This window comes from Oncorhynchus masou, unplaced genomic scaffold, assembly GCF_036934945.1.
Source record: "Oncorhynchus masou masou isolate Uvic2021 unplaced genomic scaffold, UVic_Omas_1.1 unplaced_scaffold_6357, whole genome shotgun sequence".
NCBI classification, from domain to species: domain Eukaryota; kingdom Metazoa; phylum Chordata; class Actinopteri; order Salmoniformes; family Salmonidae; genus Oncorhynchus; species Oncorhynchus masou.
Genome location: NW_027012788.1, coordinates 1 through 18,256, shown reverse-complemented (window position 1 = coordinate 18,256; position 18,256 = coordinate 1). Strand labels below are relative to the sequence as shown.

Genomic DNA, 18,256 nt, shown 5'->3' with positions numbered 1-18,256 from the left:
GGTTGTGATTGAGAGCAGCTGGTTGTAGTGGGAGCCGCTGTGGGAGGTTGTAGTGGGAGCAGCGCTGTGGTGGTTGTAGTGGGAGCCGCTGTGGTCGTTGTGGGAGCACCTGTGGTTGTAGTGGGAGCAGCTGTGGTGGGAGCCGCTGTGGTGGGAGCCAATGTGGTTGTTGTGTGGGAGCCGCTGTGGTTGGTTGTGTGGGAGCCACTGTGGTTGTACCGTGGGTTGCTGTGGGAACCGCTGTGGTTGTTGTGAGCCACTGTGGTTGTAGTGGGAGCAGCTGGTTGTAGTGCTGTGGTTGTTGTGGGAACCGCTGTGGTTGTTGTGGGAGCCACCGCTGCAGGAGAGTGGTTTTTGGGAACCGCTGTGGTTGTGGTGGGAGCAGCAGTGGTTGTAAGCCGCTGGTTGTAGTGGGAGCCGCTGTGGTTGTAGTGGGAGCCGCTGTGGTTGTAGTGGGAGCCGCAGTGGTTGTAGTGGGAGCAGCTGTGGTTGTGGTGGGAGCAGCTGTGGTTGTAGCCGCTGTGGTTGCAGTGGGAGCCGATGTGGTTGTAGTGGGAGTTGCTGTGGTTAGTGGGAGCTGCTGTCGTTGTTATAACATCAGCTGTGGTTGTTGTGGAATCAGCAGTGGTTGTAGTGGGAGCCAATGTGGTTGTTGTGGGAGCCGCTGTGGTTGTTGTGGGAGCCACTGTGGTTGTAGTGGCAGCAGCTGTGGTTGTAGTGGGAGCCGCTGTGGTTGTTATGTGAACCGCTGTGGTTGTTGTGGGAACCGCTGTGGTTGTTGTGGGAGCAGCTGTGGTTGTAGTGGGAGCCGCTGTGGTTGTAGTGGGAGCCGCTGTGGTTTGTAGTGGGAGCCGCTGTGTGGGAGTTGTGGTTGTAGTGGGAGCAGCTGTGGTTGTAGTGGAACCATGTGGTTGTTGTGGGAGCAGCTGTGGTTGTTGTGGGAGCCACTGTGGTTGTAGTGGGAGCAGCTGTGGTTGTTGTGAGAGCCACTGTGGTTGTAGTGGGAGCAGCTGTGGTTGTAGTGGGAGCCGCTGTGGTTGTTGTGGGAACCGCTGTGGTTGTTGTGGGAACCGCTGTGGTTGTTGTGGGAGAAGCTGTGGTTGTGGTGGGAGCAGCAGTGGTTGTAGTGGGAGCCGCTGTGGTTGTAGTGGGAGCACCTGTGGTTGTAGTGGGAGCCGCTGTGGTTGTAGTGGGAGCCGCAGTGGTTGTAGTGGGAGCAGCTGTGGTTGTGGTCGGAGCAGCTGTGGTTGTAGTGGGAGTCGCTGTGGTTGCAGTGGGAGCCGATGTGGTTGTAGTGGGAGTTGCTGTGGTTGTAGTGGGAGCTGCTGTCGTTGTTATAACATCAGCTGTGGTTGTTGTGGAATCAGCAGTGGTTGTAGTGGGAGCCAATGTGGTTGTTGTGGGAGCCGCTGTGGTTGTTGTGGGAGCCACTGTGGTTGTAGTGGCAGCAGCTGTGGTTGTAGTGGGAGCCGCTGTGGTTGTTATGTGAACCGCTGTGGTTGTTGTGGGAACCGCTGTGGTTGTTGTGGGAGCAGCTGTGGTTGTGATTGGAGCAGCTGTGGTTGTAGTGGGAGCCGCTGTGGTTGTAGTGGGAGCCGCTGTGGTTGTAGTGGGAGCCGCTGTGGTCGTTGTGGGAGCACCTGTGGTTGTAGTGGGAGCAGCTGTGGTTGTAGTGGGAGCCAATGTGGTTGTTGTGGGAGCCGCTGTGGTTGTTGTGGGAGCCACTGTGGTTGTAGTGGGAGCAGCTGTGGTTGTTGTGAGAGCCACTGTGGTTGTAGTGGGAGCAGCTGTTGTTGTAGTGGGAGCCGCTGTGGTTGTTGTGGGAACCGCTGTGGTTGTTGTGGGAACCGCTGTGGTTGTTGTGGGAGCAGCTGTGGTTGTGGTGGGAGCAGCTGTGGTTGTAGTGGTAGCCGCTGTGGTTGTAGTGGTAGCCGCTGTGGTTGTAGTGGGAGCTGCTGTCGTTGTTATAACATCAGCTGTGGTTGTTGTGGAAGCAGCAGTGGTTGTTGTGGGAGCCGCTGTGGTTGTTGTGGGAGCCACTGTGGTTGTTGTGTGAGTCGCTGTAGTTATAGTGGGAGTTGCTGTGGTTGTAGTGGGAGCCGCTGTGGTTGTAGTGGGAGCCGCTGTGGTTGTAGTGGGAGCCACAGTGGTTGTTGTGGGAGCAGCTGTGGTTGTGGTCGGAGCAGCTGTGGTTGTAGTGGGAGCCGATGTGGTTGTGTGGAGTGGGAGTGGGAGCTGCTGTCGTTGTTATAACATCAGCTGTGGTTGTTGTGGAAGCAGCTGTGTTTGTAGTGGCGAGCCATTGTGGTTGTAGTGGAAGCTGCTGTGGTTGTAGTGGGAGGCTGTGTTGTGGAAGCCAACGTGGTTGTCGTGGGAGCCAATGTGTTTGTTGTGGGAGCCGCTGTGGTTGTTGTGGGAACCACTGTCGTTGTAGTGGGAGCAGCTGTGGTTGTAGTGGGAGTCGCTGTGGTTGTAGTGGGAGCCGCTGTGGTTGTAGTGGGAGCCAATGTGGTTGTTGTGGGAGCCAATGTGGTTGTTGTGGGAGCCACTGTGGTTGTAGTGGGAGCTGTTGTGGTCGTTGTGGGAGCACCTGTGGTTGTAGTGGGAGCAGCTGTGGTTGTAGTGGGAGCCGCTGTGGTTGTAGTGGGAGCCGATGTGGTTGTAGTGGGAGTTGCTGTGGTTGTAGAGGGAGCTGCTGTCGTTGTTATAACATCAGCTGTGGTTGTTGTGGAAGCAGCAGTGGTTGTAGTGGGAGCCAATGTGGTTGTTGTGGGAGCCGCTGTGGTTGTTGTGGGAGCCACTGTGGTTGTAGTGGGAGCAGCTGTGGTTGTAGTGGGAGCCGCTGTGGTTGTTGTGGGAACCGCTGTGGTTGTTGTGGGAACCGCTGTGGTTGTTGTGGGAGCAGCTGTGGTTGTGATTGGAGCAGCTGTGGTTGTAGTGGGAGCCGCTGTGGTTGTAGTGGGAGCCGCTGTGGTTGTAGTGGGAGCCGCTGTGGTCGTTGTGGGAGCACCTGTGGTTGTAGTGGGAGCAGCTGTGGTTGTAGTGGGAGCCAATGTGGTTGTTGTGGGAGTGTGGTTGTTGGGGAGCCACTGTGGTTGTAGTGGGAGCAGCTGTCGTTGTTGTGCGAGCCACTGTGGTTGTTGTGGGAGCAGCTGTGGTTGTAGTGGGAGCCGCTGTGGTTGTTGTGGGAACCGCTGTGGTTGTTGTGGGAACCGCTGTGGTTGTTGTGGGAGCAGCTGTGGTTGTGGTGGGAGCAGCTGTGGTTGTAGTGGTAGCCGCTGTGGTTGTAGTGGTAGCCGCTGTGGTTGTAGTGGGAGCTGCTGTCGTTGTTATAACATCAGCTGTGGTTGTTGTGGAAGCAGCAGTGGTTGTTGTGGGAGCCGCTGTGGTTGTTGTGGGAGCCACTGTGGTTGTTGTGTGAGTCGCTGTAGTTATAGTGGGAGTTGCTGTGGTTGTAGTGGGAGCCGCTGTGGTTGTAGTGGGAGCCGCTGTGGTTGTAGTGGGAGCCACAGTGGTTGTAGTGGGAGCAGCTGTGGTTGTGGTCGGAGCAGCTGTGGTTGTAGTGGGAGCCGATGTGGTTGTAGTTGGAGTTGCTGTGGTCGTAGTGGGAGCTGCTGTCGTTGTTATAACATCAGCTGTGGTTGTTGTGGAAGCAGCTGTGTTTGTAGTGCGAGCCATTGTGGTTGTAGTGGAAGCTGCTGTGGTTGTAGTGGGAGCCGCTGTGGTTGCAGTGGAAGCCAACGTGGTTGTCGTGGGAGCCAATGTGTTTGTTGTGGGAGCCGCTGTGGTTGTTGTGGGAACCACTGTCGTTGTAGTGGGAGCAGCTGTGGTTGTAGTGGGAGTCGCTGTGGTTGTAGTGGGAGCCGCTGTGGTTGTAGTGGGAGCCAATGTGGTTGTTGTGGGAGCCAATGTGGTTGTTGTGGGAGCCACTGTGGTTGTAGTGGGAGCAGCTGTGGTTGTAGTGGGAGCCGCTGTGGTTGTAGTGGGAGCTGTTGTGGTCGTTGTGGGAGCACCTGTGGTTGTAGTGGGAGCAGCTGTGGTTGTAGTGGGAGCCGCTGTGGTTGTAGTGGGAGCCGATGTGGTTGTAGTGGGAGTTGCTGTGGTTGTAGAGGGAGCTGCTGTCGTTGTTATAACATCAGCTGTGGTTGTTGTGGAAGCAGCAGTGGTTGTGTGGGAGCCGCTGTGGTTGTTGTGGGAGCCGCTGTGGTTGTTGTGGGAGCCACTGTGGTTGTAGTGGGAGCAGCTGTGGTTGTAGTGGGAGCCGCTGTGGTTGTTGTGGGAACCGCTGTGGTTGTTGTGGGAACCGCTGTGGTTGTTGTGGGAGCAGCTGTGGTTGTGGTTGGAGCAGCTGTGGTTGTAGTGGGAGCCGCTGTGGTTGTAGTGGGAGCCGCTGTGGTTGTAGTGGGAGCCGCTGTGGTTGTAGTGGGAGCACCTGTGGTTGTAGTGGGAGCAGCTGTGGTTGTAGTGGGAGCCGCTGTGGTTGTAGTGGGAGCCGATGTGGTTGTAGTGGGAGCTGCTGTCGTTGTTATAACATCAGCTGTGGTTGTTGTGGAAGCAGCAGTGGTTGTTGTGGGAGCCGCTGTGGTTGTTGTGGGAGCCGCTGTGGTTGTTGTGGGAGTCGCTGTGGTTATAGTGGGAGTCGCTGTGGTTGTATTGGGAGCCGCTGTGGTTGTAGTGGGAGCCGCTGTGGTTGTTGTGGGAACCGCTGTGGTTGTTGTGGGAACCGCTGTGGTTGTTGTGGGAGCAGCTGTGGTTGTGGTGGGAGCAGCTGTGGTTGTAGTGGGAGCCGCTGTGGTTGTAGTGGGAGCCGATGTGGTTGTAGTGGGAGCTGCTGTCGTTGTTAAAACATCAGCTGTGGTTGTTGTGGAAGCAGCAGTGGTTGTGTTCGGAGCAGCTGTGGTTCTAGTGGGAGCCGATGTGGTTGTAGTTGGAGTTGCTGTGGTCGTAGTGGGAGCTGCTGTCGTTGTTATAACATCAGCTGTGGTTGTTGTGGAAGCAGCTGTGTTTGTAGTGCGAGCCGCTGTGGTTGTTATGGGAACCGCTGTGGTTGTTGTGGGAGCAGCTGTGGTTGTGGTTGGAGCAGCTGTGGTTGTAGTGGGAGCCACTGTGGTTGTAGTGGGAGCCGCTGTGGTTGTAGTGGGAGCCGCTGTGGTCGTTGTGGGAGCACCTGTGGTTGTAGTGGGAGCAGCTGTGGTTGCAGTGGGAGCCGCTGTGGTTGTAGTGGGAGCCAATGTCGTTGTTGTGGGAGCCAATGTGGTTGTTGTGGGAGCCACTGTGGTTGTAGTGCGAGCAGCTGTTGTTGTTGTGGGAGCCGCTGTGGTTGTAGTGGGAGCCGCTGTGGTCGTTGTGGGAGCACCTGTGGTTGTAGTGGGAGCAGCTGTGGTTGTAGTAGGAGCCGCTGTGGTTGTAGTGGGAGCCGATGTGGTTGTAGTGGGAGCCGATGTGGTTGTAGTGGGAGTTGCTGTGGTTGTAGTGGGAGCTGCTGTGGTTGTAGTGGGAGCAGCTGTGGTTGTTGTGGGAACCGCTGTGGTTGTGGGAGCAGCTGTGGTTGTGGTTGGAGCAGCTGTGGTTGTAGTGGGAGCCGCTGTGGTTGTAGTGGGAGCCGCTGTGGTCGTTGTGGGAGCACCTGTGGTTGTAGTGGGAGCCGCTGTGGTTGTAGTGGGAGCCGCTGTGGTTGTAGTGGGAGCCAATGTGGTTGTTGTGGGAACCGCTGTGGTTGTTGTGGGAGCAGCTGTGGTTGTGGTTGGAGCAGCTGTGGTTGTAGTGGGAGCCGCTGTGGTTGTAGTGGGAGCCGCTGTGGTTGTAGTGGGAGCCGCTGTGGTCGTTGTGGGAGCACCTGTGGTTGTAGTGGGAGCAGCTGTGGTTGCAGTGGGAGCCGCTGTGGTTGTAGTGGGAGCCAATGTCGTTGTTGTGGGAGCCAATGTGGTTGTGTGGGAGCCACTGTGGTTGTAGTGGGAGCAGCTGTGGTTGTAGTGGGAGCGCTGTGGTTGTAGTGGGAGCCGCTGTGGTCGTTGGGGAGTGTGGTTGTAGTGGGAGCCGATGTGGTTGTAGTGGAGTTGCTGTGGTTGTAGTGGGAGCTGCTGTCGTTGTTATAACATCAGCTGTGGTTGTTGTGGAATCAGCTGTGTTTGTAGTGGGGCCGCTGTGGTTGTTGTGGGAGCCGCTGTGGTTGTTGTGGGAGCCACTGTGGTTGTAGTGGGAGCAGCTGTGGTTGTAGTGGGAGCCGCTGTGGTTGTAGTGGGAGCCGCTGTGGTTGTTGAAGGAGCACCTGTGGTTGTAGTGGGAGCCGATGTGGTTGTAGTGGGAGTTGCTGTGGTTGTAGTGGGAGCTCCTGTCGTTGTTATAACATCAGCTGTGGTTGTTGTGGAATCAGAAATGGTTGTAGTGGGAGCCAATGTGGTTGTTGTGGGAGCCGCTGTGGTTGTTGTGGGAGCCACTGTGGTTGTAGTGGCAGCAGCTGTGGTTGTAGTGGGAGCCGCTGTGGTTGTTGTGGGAACCGCTGTGGTTGTTGTGGGAACCGCTGTGGTTGTTGTGGGAGCAGCTGTGGTTGTGATTGGAGCAGCTGTGGTTGTAGTGGGAGCCGCTGTGGTTGTAGTGGGAGCCGCTGTGGTCGTTGTGGGAGCACCTGTGGTTGTAGTGGGAGCAGCTTTGGTTGTAGTGGGAGCCAATGTGGTTGTTGCCGCTGTGGTTGTTGTGGGAGCCACTGTGGTTGTAGTGGGAGCAGCTGTGGTTGTTGTGAGAGCCACTGTGGTTGTAGTGGGAGCAGCTGTTGTTGTAGTGGGAGCCGCTGTGGTTGTTGTGGGAACCGCTGTGGTTGTTGTGGGAACCGCTGTGGTTGTTGTGGGAGCAGCTGTGGTTGTGGTGGGAGCAGCTGTGGTTGTAGTGGGAGCTGCTGTCGTTGTTATAACATCAGCTGTGGTTGTTGTGGAAGCAGCAGTGGTTGTTGTGGGAGCCGCTGTGGTTGTTGTGGGAGCCACTGTGGTTGTTGTGTGAGTCGCTGTGGTTATAGTGGGAGTTGCTGTGGTTGTAGTGGGAGCCGCTGTGGTTGTAGTGGGAGCCGCTGTGGTTGTAGTGGGAGCCGCTGTAGTTGTAGTGGGAGCCGCTGTGGTTGTAGTGGGAGCCACAGTGGTTGTAGTGGGAGCAGCTGTGGTTGTTGTGGGAGCAGCTGTAGTCGTTATAACATCAGCTGTGGTTGTTGTGGAAGCAGCTGTGTTTGTAGTGCGAGCCGTTGTGGTTGTAGTGGAAGCTGCTGTGGTTGTAGTGGGAGCCGCTGTGGTTGCAGTGGAAGCCAACGTGGTTGTCGTGGGAGCCAATGTGTTTGTTGTGGGAGCAGCTGTGGTTGTAGTGGGAGTCGCTGTGGTTGTAGTGGGAGCCGCTGTGGTTGTAGTGGGAGCTGCTGTGGTTGAAGTGGGAGCCGCAGTGGTTATAGTCGGAGCAGCTGTGGTTGTCGTCGGAGCAGCTGTGGTTGCAGTGGGAGCCGCTGTGGTTGTAGTGGGAGCCAATGTGGTTGTTGTGGGAGCCAATGTGGTTGTTGTGGGAGCCACTGTGGTTGTAGTGGGAGCAGCTGTGGTTGTAGTGGGAGCCGCTGTGGTTGTAGTGGGAGCTGCTGTGGTCGTTGTGGGAGCACCTGTGGTTGTAGTGGGAGCAGCTGTGGTTGTAGTGGGAGCCGCTGTGGTTGTAGTGGGAGCCGATGTGGTTGTAGTGGGAGTTGCCGTGGTTGTAGAGGGAGCTGCTGTCGTTGTTATAACATCAGCTGTGGTTGTTGTGGAAGCAGCAGTGGTTGTAGTGGGAGCCAATGTGGTTGTTGTGGGAGCCGCTGTGGTTGTTGTGGGAGCCACTGTGGTTGTAGTGGGAGCAGCTGTGGTTGTAGTGGGAGCCGCTGTGGTTGTAGTGGGAGCCGCTGTGGTCGTTGTGGGAGCACCTGTGGTTGTAGTGGGAGCAGCTGTGGTTGTAGTGGGAGCCGATGTGGTTGTAGTGGGAGCTGCTGTCGTTGTTATAACATCAGCTGTGGTTGTTGTGGAAGCAGCAGTGGTTGTTGTGGGAGCCGCTGTGGTTGTTGTGGGAGCCGCTGTGGTTATTGTGGGAGTCGCTGTGCTTATAGTGGGAGTCGCTGTGGTTGTATTTGGAGCCGCTGTGGTTGTAGTGGGAGCCTCTGTGGTTGTTGTGGGAACCGCTGTGGTTGTTGTGGGAGCAGCTGTGGTTGTGGTGGGAGCAGCTGTGGTTGTAGTGGGAGCCGCTGTGGTTGTAGTGGGAGCGGATGTGGTTGTAGTGGGAGCTGCTGTCGTTGTTAAAACATCAGCTGTGGTTGTTGTGGAAGCAGCAGTGGTTGTTGTGGGAGCCGCTGTGGTTGTTGTGGGAGCCGCTGTGGTTGTTGTGGGAGTCGCTGTGGTTATAGTGGGAGTCGCTGTGGTTGTAGTGGGAGCCGCTGTGGTTGTAGTGGGAGACGCTGTGGTTGCAGTGGGAGCCGCTGTGGTTGTAGTGGGAGCAGCTGTGGTTGTGGTCGGAGCAGCTGTGGTTCTAGTGGGAGCCGATGTGGTTGTAGTTGGAGTTGCTGTGGTCATAGTGGGAGCTGCTGTCGTTGTTATAACATCAGCTGTGGTTGTTGTGGAAGCAGCTGTGTTTGTAGTGCGAGCCGCTGTGGTTGTTATGGGAACCGCTGTGGTTGTTGTGGGAGCAGCTGTGGTTGTGGTTGGAGCAGCTGTGGTTGTAGTGGGAGCCACTGTGGTTGTAGTGGGAGCCGCTGTGGTTGTAGTGGGAGCCGCTGTGGTCGTTGTGGGAGCACCTGTGGTTGTAGTGGGAGCAGCTGTGGTTGCAGTGGGAGCCGCTGTGGTTGTAGTGGGAGCCAATGTCGTTGTTGTGGGAGCCAATGTGGTTGTTGTGGGAGCCACTGTGGTTGTAGTGGGAGCAGCTGTGGTTGTTGTGGGAGCCGCTGTGGTTGTAGTTGGAGCCGCTGTGGTCGTTGTGGGAGCACCTGTGGTTGTAGTGGGAGCAGCTGTGGTTGTAGTAGGAGCCGCTGTGGTTGTAGTGGGAGCCGATGTGGTTGTAGTGGGAGCCGATGTGGTTGTAGTGGGAGTTGCTGTGGTTGTAGTGGGAGCTGCCTTGGTTGTAGTGGGAGCAGCTGTGGTTGTTGTGGGAACCGCTCTGGTTGTGGGAGCAGCTGTGGTTGTGGTTGGAGCAGCTGTGGTTGTAGTGGGAGCCGCTGTGGTTGTAGTGGGAGCCGCTGTGGTCGTTGTGGGAGCACCTGTGGTTGTAGTGGGAGCCGATTTGGTTGTAGTGGGAGTTGCTGTGGTTGTAGTGGGAGCTGCTGTCGTTGTTATAACATCAGCTGTGGTTGTTGTGGAAGCAGCAGTGGTTGTAGTGGGAGCCAATGTGGTTGTTGTGGGAGCCGCTGTGCTTGTTGTGGGAGCCACTGTGGTTGTAGTGGGAGCAGCTGTGGTTGTAGTGGGAGCTGCTGTGGTTGTTGTGGGAACCGCTGTGGTTGTTGTGGGAACCGCTGTGGTTGTTGTGGGAGCAGCTGTGGTTGTGTTGGGAGCAGCTGCGGTTGTAGTGGGAGCCGCTGTGGTTGTAGTGGGAGCCGCTGTGGTTGTAGTGGGAGTTGATGTCGTTGTAGTGGGAGCTGCTGTCGTTGTTATAACATCAGCTGTGGTTGTTGTGGAAGCAGCAGTGGTTGTTGTGGGAGCCGCTGTGGTTGTTGTAGGAGCCGCTGTGGTTGTTGTGGGAGTCGCTTTGGTTATAGTGGGAGTCGCTGTGGATGTAGTGGGAGCCGCTGTGGTTGTAGTGGGAGCCGCTGTGGTTGTAGTGGGAGCCGCTGTGGTTGTTGTAACATCAGCTGTGGTTTTAGTGGGTATAGCTGGGGTTTTAGTTGTAGCCGTTGTGGTTGTGGCGGGAGCTGCTGTGGTTGTAGTGGTAGCTGCTGTGGTTGTAGTGGGAGCCAATGTGGTTGTAGTGGAAGCTGCTGTGGTTGTAGTGGGAGCCAATGTGGTTGTAGTGGGAGCCAATGTGGTTGTTGTGGGAGCCGCTGTGGTTGTTGTGGGAGCCACTGTGGTTGTAGTGGGAGCAGCTGTGGTTGTGGTGGGAGCAGCTGTGGTTGTGGTGGGAGCAGCTGTGGTTGTAGTGGGAGCCGCTGTGGTTGTAGTGGGAGCTGCTGTGGTTGTTGTGGGAGCCGATGTGGTTGTAGTGGGAGTTGCTGTCATTCTAGTGGGAGCTGCTGTCGTTGTTATAACATCAGCTGTGGTTGTTGTGGAAGCAGCAGTGGTTGTAGTGGGAGCCGCTGTGGTTGTTGTGGGAGATACAGTGGTTGTTGTGGGAGCCGCTGTGGTTATAGTGGGAGTCGCTGTGGTTGTAGTAGGAGCCGCTGTGGTTGTAGTGGGAGCCGCTGTGGTTGTAGTGTGAGCCGCTGTGGTTGTAGTGGGAGCCGCTGTGGTTGTAGTGGGAGCCGCAGTGGTTGTAGTGGGAGTAGCTGTGGTTGTGGTCGGAGCCGCTGTGGTTGTTGTGGGAGCCGATGTGGTGTAGTTGGAGTTGCTGTGGTCGTAGTGGGAGCTGCTGTCGTTGTTATAACATCAGCTGTGGTTGTTGTGGAAGCAGCTGTGTTTGTAGTGGGAGCCGTTGTGGTTGTAGTGGAAGCTGCTGTGGTTGTAGTGGGAGCCAACGTGATTGTTGTGGGAGCCGCTGTGGTTGTTGTGGGAACCACTGTGGTTGTAGTGGGAGCAGCTGTGGTTGTAGTGGGAGCTGCTGTGGTTGAATTGGGAGCTGCAGTGGTTGTAGTGTGAGCAGCTGTGGTTGTCGTCGGAGCAGCTGTGGTTGCAGTGGGAGCCGCTGTGGTTGTAGTGGGAGCCAATGTGGTTGTTGTGGGAGCCAATGGGGTTGTTGTGGGTGCCACTGTGGTTGTAGTTGGAGCCGATGTGGTTGTAGTGGGAGTTGCTGTCGTTGTTATAACATCAGCTGTGGTTGTTGTGGAAGCAGCAGTGGTTGTAGTGGGAGCCAATGTGGTTGTTGTGGGAGCCGCTGTGGTTGTTGCGGGAGCCACTGTGGTTGTAGTGCGAGCAGCTGTGGTTGTAGTGGGAGCCGCTGTGGTTGTTGTGGGAACCGCTGTGGTTGTTGTGGGAGCAGCTGTGGTTGTAGTGGGAGCCGCTGTGGTTGTAGTGGGAGCCGCTGTGGTTGTAGTGGGAGCCGCTGTGGTCGTTGTGGGAGCCACTGTGGTTGTAGTGGGAGCAGCTGTGGTTGTAGTGGGAGCCGCTGTGGTTGTTGTGGGAACCGCTGTGGTTGTAGTGGGAGCCGCTGTGGTTGTAGTGGGAGCCGCTGTGGTTGGTGGGAGCCCGAGTGGTTGTAGTGGGAGCAGCTGTGGTTGTGGTCGGAGCAGCTGTGGTTGTAGTGGTTGTAGTGGGAGCAGCTGTGGTTGTGGTCGGAGCCGCTGTTGTTGTAGTGGGAGCCGATGTGGTTGTAGTTGGAGTTTCTGTGGTCGTAGTGGGAGCTGCTGTCGTTGTTATAAACAGCTGTGGTTGTTGTGGAAGCAGCTGTGGTTGCTGTGGTTGTAGTGGGAGCAGCTGTGGTGGTGTGGGAGCCACTGTGGTTGTAGTGGAGCCGCTGTGGTGTAGTGGGAGCCGCTGTGGGAGTGGGAGCCGCTGTGGTTGTAGTGGGAGCTGCTGTGGTTGTTGTGGGAGCCGATGTGGTTGTAGTGGGAGTTGCTGTCGTTGTAGTGGGAGCTGCTGTCGTTGTTATAACATCAGCTGTGGTTGTTGTGGAAGCAGCAGTGGTTGTTGTGGGAGCCGCTGTGGTTGTTGTGGGAGCCGCTGTGGTTATAGTGGGAGTCGCTGTGGTTGTAGTGGGAGCCGCTGTGGTTGTAGTGGGAGCCACTGTGGTTGTAGTGGGAGCCGCTGTGGTTGTAGTGGGAGCCGCTGTGGTTGTAGTGGGAGCCACTGTGGTTGTAGTGGGAGCCGCTGTGGTTGTAGTGGGAGCCGCTGTGGTTGTAGTGGGAGCTGCTGTGGTTGTTGTGGGAGCCGATGTGGTTGTAGTGGGAGTTGCTGTCGTTGTAGTGGGAGCTGCTGTCGTTGTAGTGGGAGCCAATGTGGTTGTAGTGGGAGCCAATGTGGTTGTTGTGGGAGCCGCTGTGGTTGTTGTGGGAGCCACTGTGGTTGTAGTGGGAGCAGCTGTGGTTGTTATAACATCAGCTGTGGTTGTTGTGGAAGCAACAGTGGTTGTTGTGGGAGCCGCTGTGGTTGTTGTGGGAGCCGCTGTGGTTGTTGTGGGAGCCGCTGTGGTTGTAGTGGGAGCCGCTGTGGTTGTAGTGGGAGCCACTGTGGTTGTAGTGGGAGCCGCTGTGGTTGTAGTGGAAGCCGCAGTGGTTGTAGTGGGAGCAGCTGTGGTTGTGGTCGGAGCAGCTGTGGTTGAAGTGGGAGCCGCAGTGGTTGTTGTGGGAGCCGCTGTGATTGTTGTGGGAGCCGCTGTGGTTGTTGTGGGAGCCGCTGTGGTTATAGTGGGAGTCGCTGTGGTTGTAGTGGGAGCCGCTGTGGTTGTAGTGGGAGCCACTGTGGTTGTAGTGGGAGCCACTGTGGTTGTAGTGGAAGCCGCAGTGGTTGTAGTGGGAGCAGCTGTGGTTGTGGTCGGAGCAGCTGTGGTTGTAGTGGGAGCCGATGTGGTTGTAGTTGGAGTTGCTGTGGTCGTAGTGGGAGCTGCTGTCGTTGTTATAACATCAGCTGTGGTTGTTGTGGAAGCAGCAGTGGTTGTTGTGGGAGCCACTGTGGTTGTTGTGGGAGCCGCTGTGGTTGTTGTGGGAGTCGCTGTGGTTATAATGGGAGTCGCTGTGGTTGTAGTGGGAGCCGCTGTGGTTGTAGTGGGAGACGCTGTGGTTGTTGTGGGAACCGCTGTGGTTGTTGTGGGAACCGCTGTGGTTGTTGTGGGAGCAGCTGTGGTTGTGGTGGGAGCAGCTGTGGTTGTAGTGGGAGCCGCTGTGGTTGTAGTGGGATCCGCTGTGGTTGTAGTGGGAGTTGATGTCGTTGTAGTGGGAGCTGCTGTCGTTGTTAAAACATCAGCTGTGGTTGTTGTGGAAGCAGCAGTGGTTGTAGTGGGAGCCGCTGTGGTTGTAGTGGGAGCCGATGTGGTTGTAGTGGGAGTTGCTGTGGTTGTAGTGGGAGCTGCTGTCGTTGTTATAACATCAGCTGTGGTTGTTGTGGAAGCAGCAGTGGTTGTAGTGGGAGCCAATGTGGTTGTTGTGGGAGCCGCTGTGGTTGTTGTGGGAGCCACTGTGGTTGTAGTGGGAGCAGCTGTGGTTGTAGTTGGAGCCGCTGTGGTTGTTGTGGGAACCGCTGTGGTTGTTGTGGGAACCGCTGTGGTTGTTGTGGGAACCGCTGTGGTTGTTGTGGGAGCCGCTGTGGTTGTGGTGGGAGCAGCTGTGGTTGTAGTGGGAGCCGCTGTGGTTGTAGTGGGAGCCGCTGTGGTTGTAGTGGGAGTTGATGTTGTTGTAGTGGGAGCTGCTGTGGTTGATTTGGGAGCCGCAGTGGTTGTAGTGTGAGCAGCTGTGGTTGTCGTCGGAGCAGCTGTGGTTGCAGTGGGAGCCGCTGTGGTTGTAGTGGGAGCCAATGTGGTTGTTGTGGGAGCCAATGTGGTTGTTGTGGGAGCCACTGTGGTTGTAGTGGGAGCCGATGTGGTTGTAGTGGGAGTTGCTGTCGTTGTTATAACATCAGCTGTGGTTGTTGTGGAAGCAGCAGTGGTTGTAGTGGGAGCCAATGTGGTTGTTGTGGGAGCCGCTGTGGTTGTTGCGGGAGCCACTGTGGTTGTAGTGGGAGCAGCTGTGGTTGTAGTGGGAGCCGCTGTGGTTGTTGTGGGAACCGCTGTGGTTGTTGTGGGAGCAGCTGTGGTTGTGGTTGGAGCAGCTGTGGTTGTAGTGGGAGCCGCTGTGGTTGTAGTGGGAGCCGCTGTGGTTGTAGTGGGAGCCGCTGTGGTCGTTGTGGGAGCACCTGTGGTTGTAGTGGGAGCAGCTGTGGTTGTAGTGGGAGCCGCTTTGGTTGTAGTGGGAGCCGATGTGGTTGTAGTGGGAGTTGCTGTGGTTGTAGTGGGAGCTGCTGTGGTTGTTATAACATCAGCTGTGGTTGTTGTGGAAGCAGCAGCGGTTGTAGTGGGAGCCAATGTGGTTGTTGTGGGAGCCGCTGTGGTTGTTGTGGGAGCCACTGTGGTTGTAGTGGGAGCAGCTGTGGTTGTAGTGGGAGCCGCTGTGGTTGTTGTGGGAACCGCTGTGGTTGTAGTGGGAGCCGCTGTTGTTGTAGTGGGAGCCGCTGTGGTTGTAGTGGGAGCCCGAGTGGTTGTAGTGGGAGCAGCTGTGGTTGTGGTCGGAGCAGCTGTGGTTGAAGTGAGAGCCGCAGTGGTTGTAGTGGGAGCAGCTGTGGTTGTGGTCGGAGCCGCTGTTGTTGTAGTGGGAGCCGATGTGGTTGTAGTTGGAGTTTCTGTGGTCGTAGTGGGAGCTGCTGTCGTTGTTATAACATCAGCTGTGGTTGTTGTGGAAGCAGCTGTGTTTGTAGTGCGAGCCGCTGTGGTTGTAGTGGGAGCAGCTGTGGTGGTAGTGGGAGCCACTGTGGTTGTAGTGGGAGCCGCTGTGGTTGTAGTGGGAGCCGCTGTGGTTGTAGTGGGAGCCGCTGTGGTTGTAGTGGGAGCTGCTGTGGTTGTTGTGGGAGCCGATGTGGTTGTAGTGGGAGTTGCTGTCGTTGTAGTGGGAGCTGCTGTCGTTGTTATAACATCAGCTGTGGTTGTTGTGGAAGCAGCAGTGGTTGTTGTGGGAGCCGCTGTGGTTGTTGTGGGAGCCGCTGTGGTTATAGTGGGAGTCGCTGTGGTTGTAGTGGGAGCCGCTGTGGTTGTAGTGGGAGCCACTGTGGTTGTAGTGGGAGCCGCTGTGGTTGTAGTGGGAGCCGCTGTGGTTGTAGTGGGAGCCACTGTGGTTGTAGTGGGAGCCGCTGTGGTTGTAGTGGGAGCCGCTGTGGTTGTAGTGGGAGCTGCTGTGGTTGTTGTGGGAGCCGATGTGGTTGTAGTGGGAGTTGCTGTCGTTGTAGTGGGAGCTGCTGTCGTTGTAGTGGGAGCCAATGTGGTTGTGGTGGGAGCCAATGTGGTTGTTGTGGGAGCCGCTGTGGTTGTTGTGGGAGCCACTGTGGTTGTAGTGGGAGCAGCTGTGGTTGTTATAACATCAGCTGTGGTTGTTGTGGAAGCAGCAGTGGTTGTTGTGGGAGCCGCTGTGGTTGTTGTGGGAGCCGCTGTGGTTGTTGTGGGAGCCGCTGTGGTTGTAGTGGGAGCCGCTGTGGTTGTAGTGGGAGCCACTGTGGTTGTAGTGGGAGCCGCTGTGGTTGTAGTGGAAGCCGCAGTGGTTGTAGTGGGAGCAGCTGTGGTTGTGGTCGGAGCAGCTGTGGTTGAAGTGGGAGCCGCAGTGGTTGTTGTGGGAGCCGCTGTGATTTTTGTGGGAGCCGCTGTGGTTGTTGTGGGAGCCGCTGTGGTTATAGTGGGAGTCGCTGTGGTTGTAGTGGGAGCCGCTGTGGTTGTAGTGGGAGCCACTGTGGTTGTAGTGGGAGCCACTGTGGTTGTAGTGGAAGCCGCAGTGGTTGTAGTGGGAGCAGCTGTGGTTGTGGTCGGAGCAGCTGTGGTTGTAGTGGGAGCCGATGTGGTTGTAGTTGGAGTTGCTGTGGTCGTAGTGGGAGCTGCTGTCGTTGTTATAACATCAGCTGTGGTTGTTGTGGAAGCAGCAGTGGTTGTTCTGGGAGCCACTGTGGTTCTTGTGGGAGCCACTGTGGTTGTTGTGGGAGCCGCTGTGGTTATAATGGGAGTCGCTGTGGTTGTAGTGGGAGCCGCTGTGGTTGTAGTGGGAGACGCTGTGGTTGTTGTGGGAACCGCTGTGGTTGTTGTGGGAACCGCTGTGGTTGTTGTGGGAGCAGCTGTGGTTGTGGTGGGAGCAGCTGTGGTTGTAGTGGGAGCCGCTGTGGTTGTAGTGGGATCCGCTGTGGTTGTAGTGGGAGTTGATGTCGTTGTAGTGGGAGCTGCTGTCGTTGTTAAAACATCAGCTGTGGTTGTTGTGGAAGCAGCAGTGGTTGTAGTGGGAGCCGCTGTGGTTGTAGTGGGAGCCGATGTGGTTGTAGTGGGAGTTGCTGTGGTTGTAGTGGGAGCTGCTGTCGTTGTTATAACATCAGCTGTGGTTGTTGTGGAAGCAGCAGTGGTTGTAGTGGGAGCCGCTGTGGTTGTAGTGGGAGCCGCTGTGGTTGTAGTGGGAGCCGCTGTGGTTGTAGTGGGAGCCGCTGTGGTCGTTGTGGGAGCACCTGTGGTTGTAGTGGGAGCAGCTGTGGTTGTAGTGGGAGCCGCTTTGGTTGTAGTGGGAGCCGATGTGGTTGTTGTGGGAGCCACTGTGGTTGTAGTGGGAGCAGCTGTGGTTGTAGTGGGAGCCGCTGTGGTTGTTGTGGGAACCGCTGTGGTTGTAGTGGGAGCCGCTGTGGTTGTAGTGGGAGCCGCTGTGGTTGTAGTGGGAGCCCGAGTGGTTGTAGTGGGAGCAGCTGTGGTTGTGGTCGGAGCAGCTGTGGTTGAAGTGGGAGCCGCAGTGGTTGTAGTGGGAGCAGCTGTGGTTGTGGTCGGAGCCGCTGTTGTTGTAGTGGGAGCCGCTGTGGTTGTAGTGGGAGCCGCTGTGGTTGTAGTGGGAGCCGCTTTGGTTGTTGTGGGAGCCGATGTGGTTGTAGTGGGAGTTGCTGTCGTTATAGTGGGAGCTGCTGTCGTTGTTATAACATCAGCTGTGGTTGTTGTGGAAGCAGCAGTGGTTGTTGTGGGAGCCGCTGTGGTTGTTGTGGGAGCCGCTGTGGTTGTTGTGGGAGCCGCTGTGGTTGTAGTGGGAGCCGCTGTGGTTGTAGTGGGAGCCGCTGTGGTTGTAGTGGGAGCCGCTGTGGTTGTTGTGGGAGCCGATGTGGTTGTAGTGGGAGTTGCTGTCGTTGTAGTGGGAGCTGCTGTCGTTGTAGTGGGAGCCAATGTGGTTGTAGTGGGAGCCAATGTGGTTGTTTTGGGAGCCGCTGTGGTTGTTGTGGGATCCACTGTGGTTGTAGTGGGAGCAGCTGTGGTTGTTATAACAACAGCTGTGGTTGTTGTGGAAGCAGCAGTGGTTGTTGTGGGAGCCGCTGTGGTTGTTGTGGGAGCCGCTGTGGTTGTTGTGGGAGCCGCTGTGGTTATAGTGGGAGTCGCTGTGGTTGTAGTGGGAGCCGCTGTGGTTGTAGTGGGAGCCACTGTGGTTGTAGTGGGAGCCGCTGTGGTTGTAGTGGAAGCCGCAGTGATTGTAGGGGGAGCAGCTGTGGTTGTGGTCGGAGCAGCTGTGGTTGAAGTGGGAGCCGCAGTGGTTGTAGTGGGAGCAGTTGTGGTTGTAGTGGGAGCCGCTGTGTTTGTAGTGGGAGCCGCTGTGGTTGTAGTGGGAGATGCTGTGGTTGTTGTGGGAGCCGATGTGGTTGTAGTGGGAGTTGCTGTGGTTGTGGTCGGAGCCGCTGTGGTTGTAGTGGGAGCCGATGTGGTTGTAGTTGGAGTTGCTGTGGTCGTAGTGGGAGCTGCTGTCGTTGTTATAACATCAGCTGTGGTTGTTGTGGAAGCAGCAGTGGTTGTTGTGGGAGCCACTGTGGTTGTTGTGGGAGCCACTGTGGTTGTTGTGGGAGCCGCTGTGGTTATAATGGGAGTCGCTGTGGTTGTAGTGGGAGCCGCTGTGGTTGTAGTGGGAGACGCTGTGGTTGTTGTGGGAACCGCTGTGGTTGTTGTGGGAACCGCTGTGGTTGTTGCGGGAGCAGCTGTGGTTGTGGTGGGAGCAGCTGTGGTTGTAGTGGGAGCCGCTGTGGTTGTAGTGGGATCCGCTGTGGTTGTAGTGGGAGTTGATGTCGTTGTAGTGGGAGCTGCTGTCGTTGTTAAAACATCAGCTGTGGTTGTTGTGGAAGCAGCAGTGGTTGTAGTGGGAGCGCTGTGGTTGTAGTGGGAGCCGCTGTGGTTGTAGTGGGAGCTGCTGTGGTTGTAGTGGGAGCTGTCGTTGTTATAACATCAGCTGTGGTTGTTGTAGGAAGCTGCAGTGGTTGTAGTGGGAGCCGCTGTGGTTGTGGGAGCCGCTGTGGTGGGAGCCGCTGTGGTTGTAGTGGGAGCCGCTGTGGTCGTTGTGGGAGCACCTGTGGTTGTAGTGGGGAGCAGCTGTATTGTAGTGGGAGCGCTTTGGTTGTGGTGGGAGCCGATGTGGTTGTTGTGGGAGCCACTGTGGCTGTAGTGGGAGCAGCTGTGGTTGTAG

At 56.6% G+C, this 18,256-nt stretch overlaps 1 protein-coding gene across 1 annotated transcript; it reads right to left on the bottom strand.

Moving 5' to 3' along the window:
- Positions 1 to 35: 35 nt before the first annotated feature.
- Positions 36 to 17,543, bottom strand: LOC135536570 (GATA zinc finger domain-containing protein 14-like; the record flags this gene model as incomplete). Its single annotated transcript, XM_064962864.1, has 16 exons — positions 36 to 601; positions 1,555 to 1,703; positions 2,255 to 2,674; positions 3,011 to 3,152; positions 3,343 to 3,614; positions 3,672 to 3,866; positions 4,014 to 4,097; positions 5,015 to 5,167; positions 5,199 to 5,209; positions 5,265 to 5,356; positions 6,915 to 7,081; positions 7,223 to 7,480; positions 7,628 to 7,732; positions 8,630 to 8,824; positions 11,255 to 11,603; positions 17,230 to 17,543. Coding segments are annotated over 16 exons (3,472 nt in total), but the record flags the coding sequence as incomplete, so codon positions are not given.
- Positions 17,544 to 18,256: the final 713 nt, after the last annotated feature.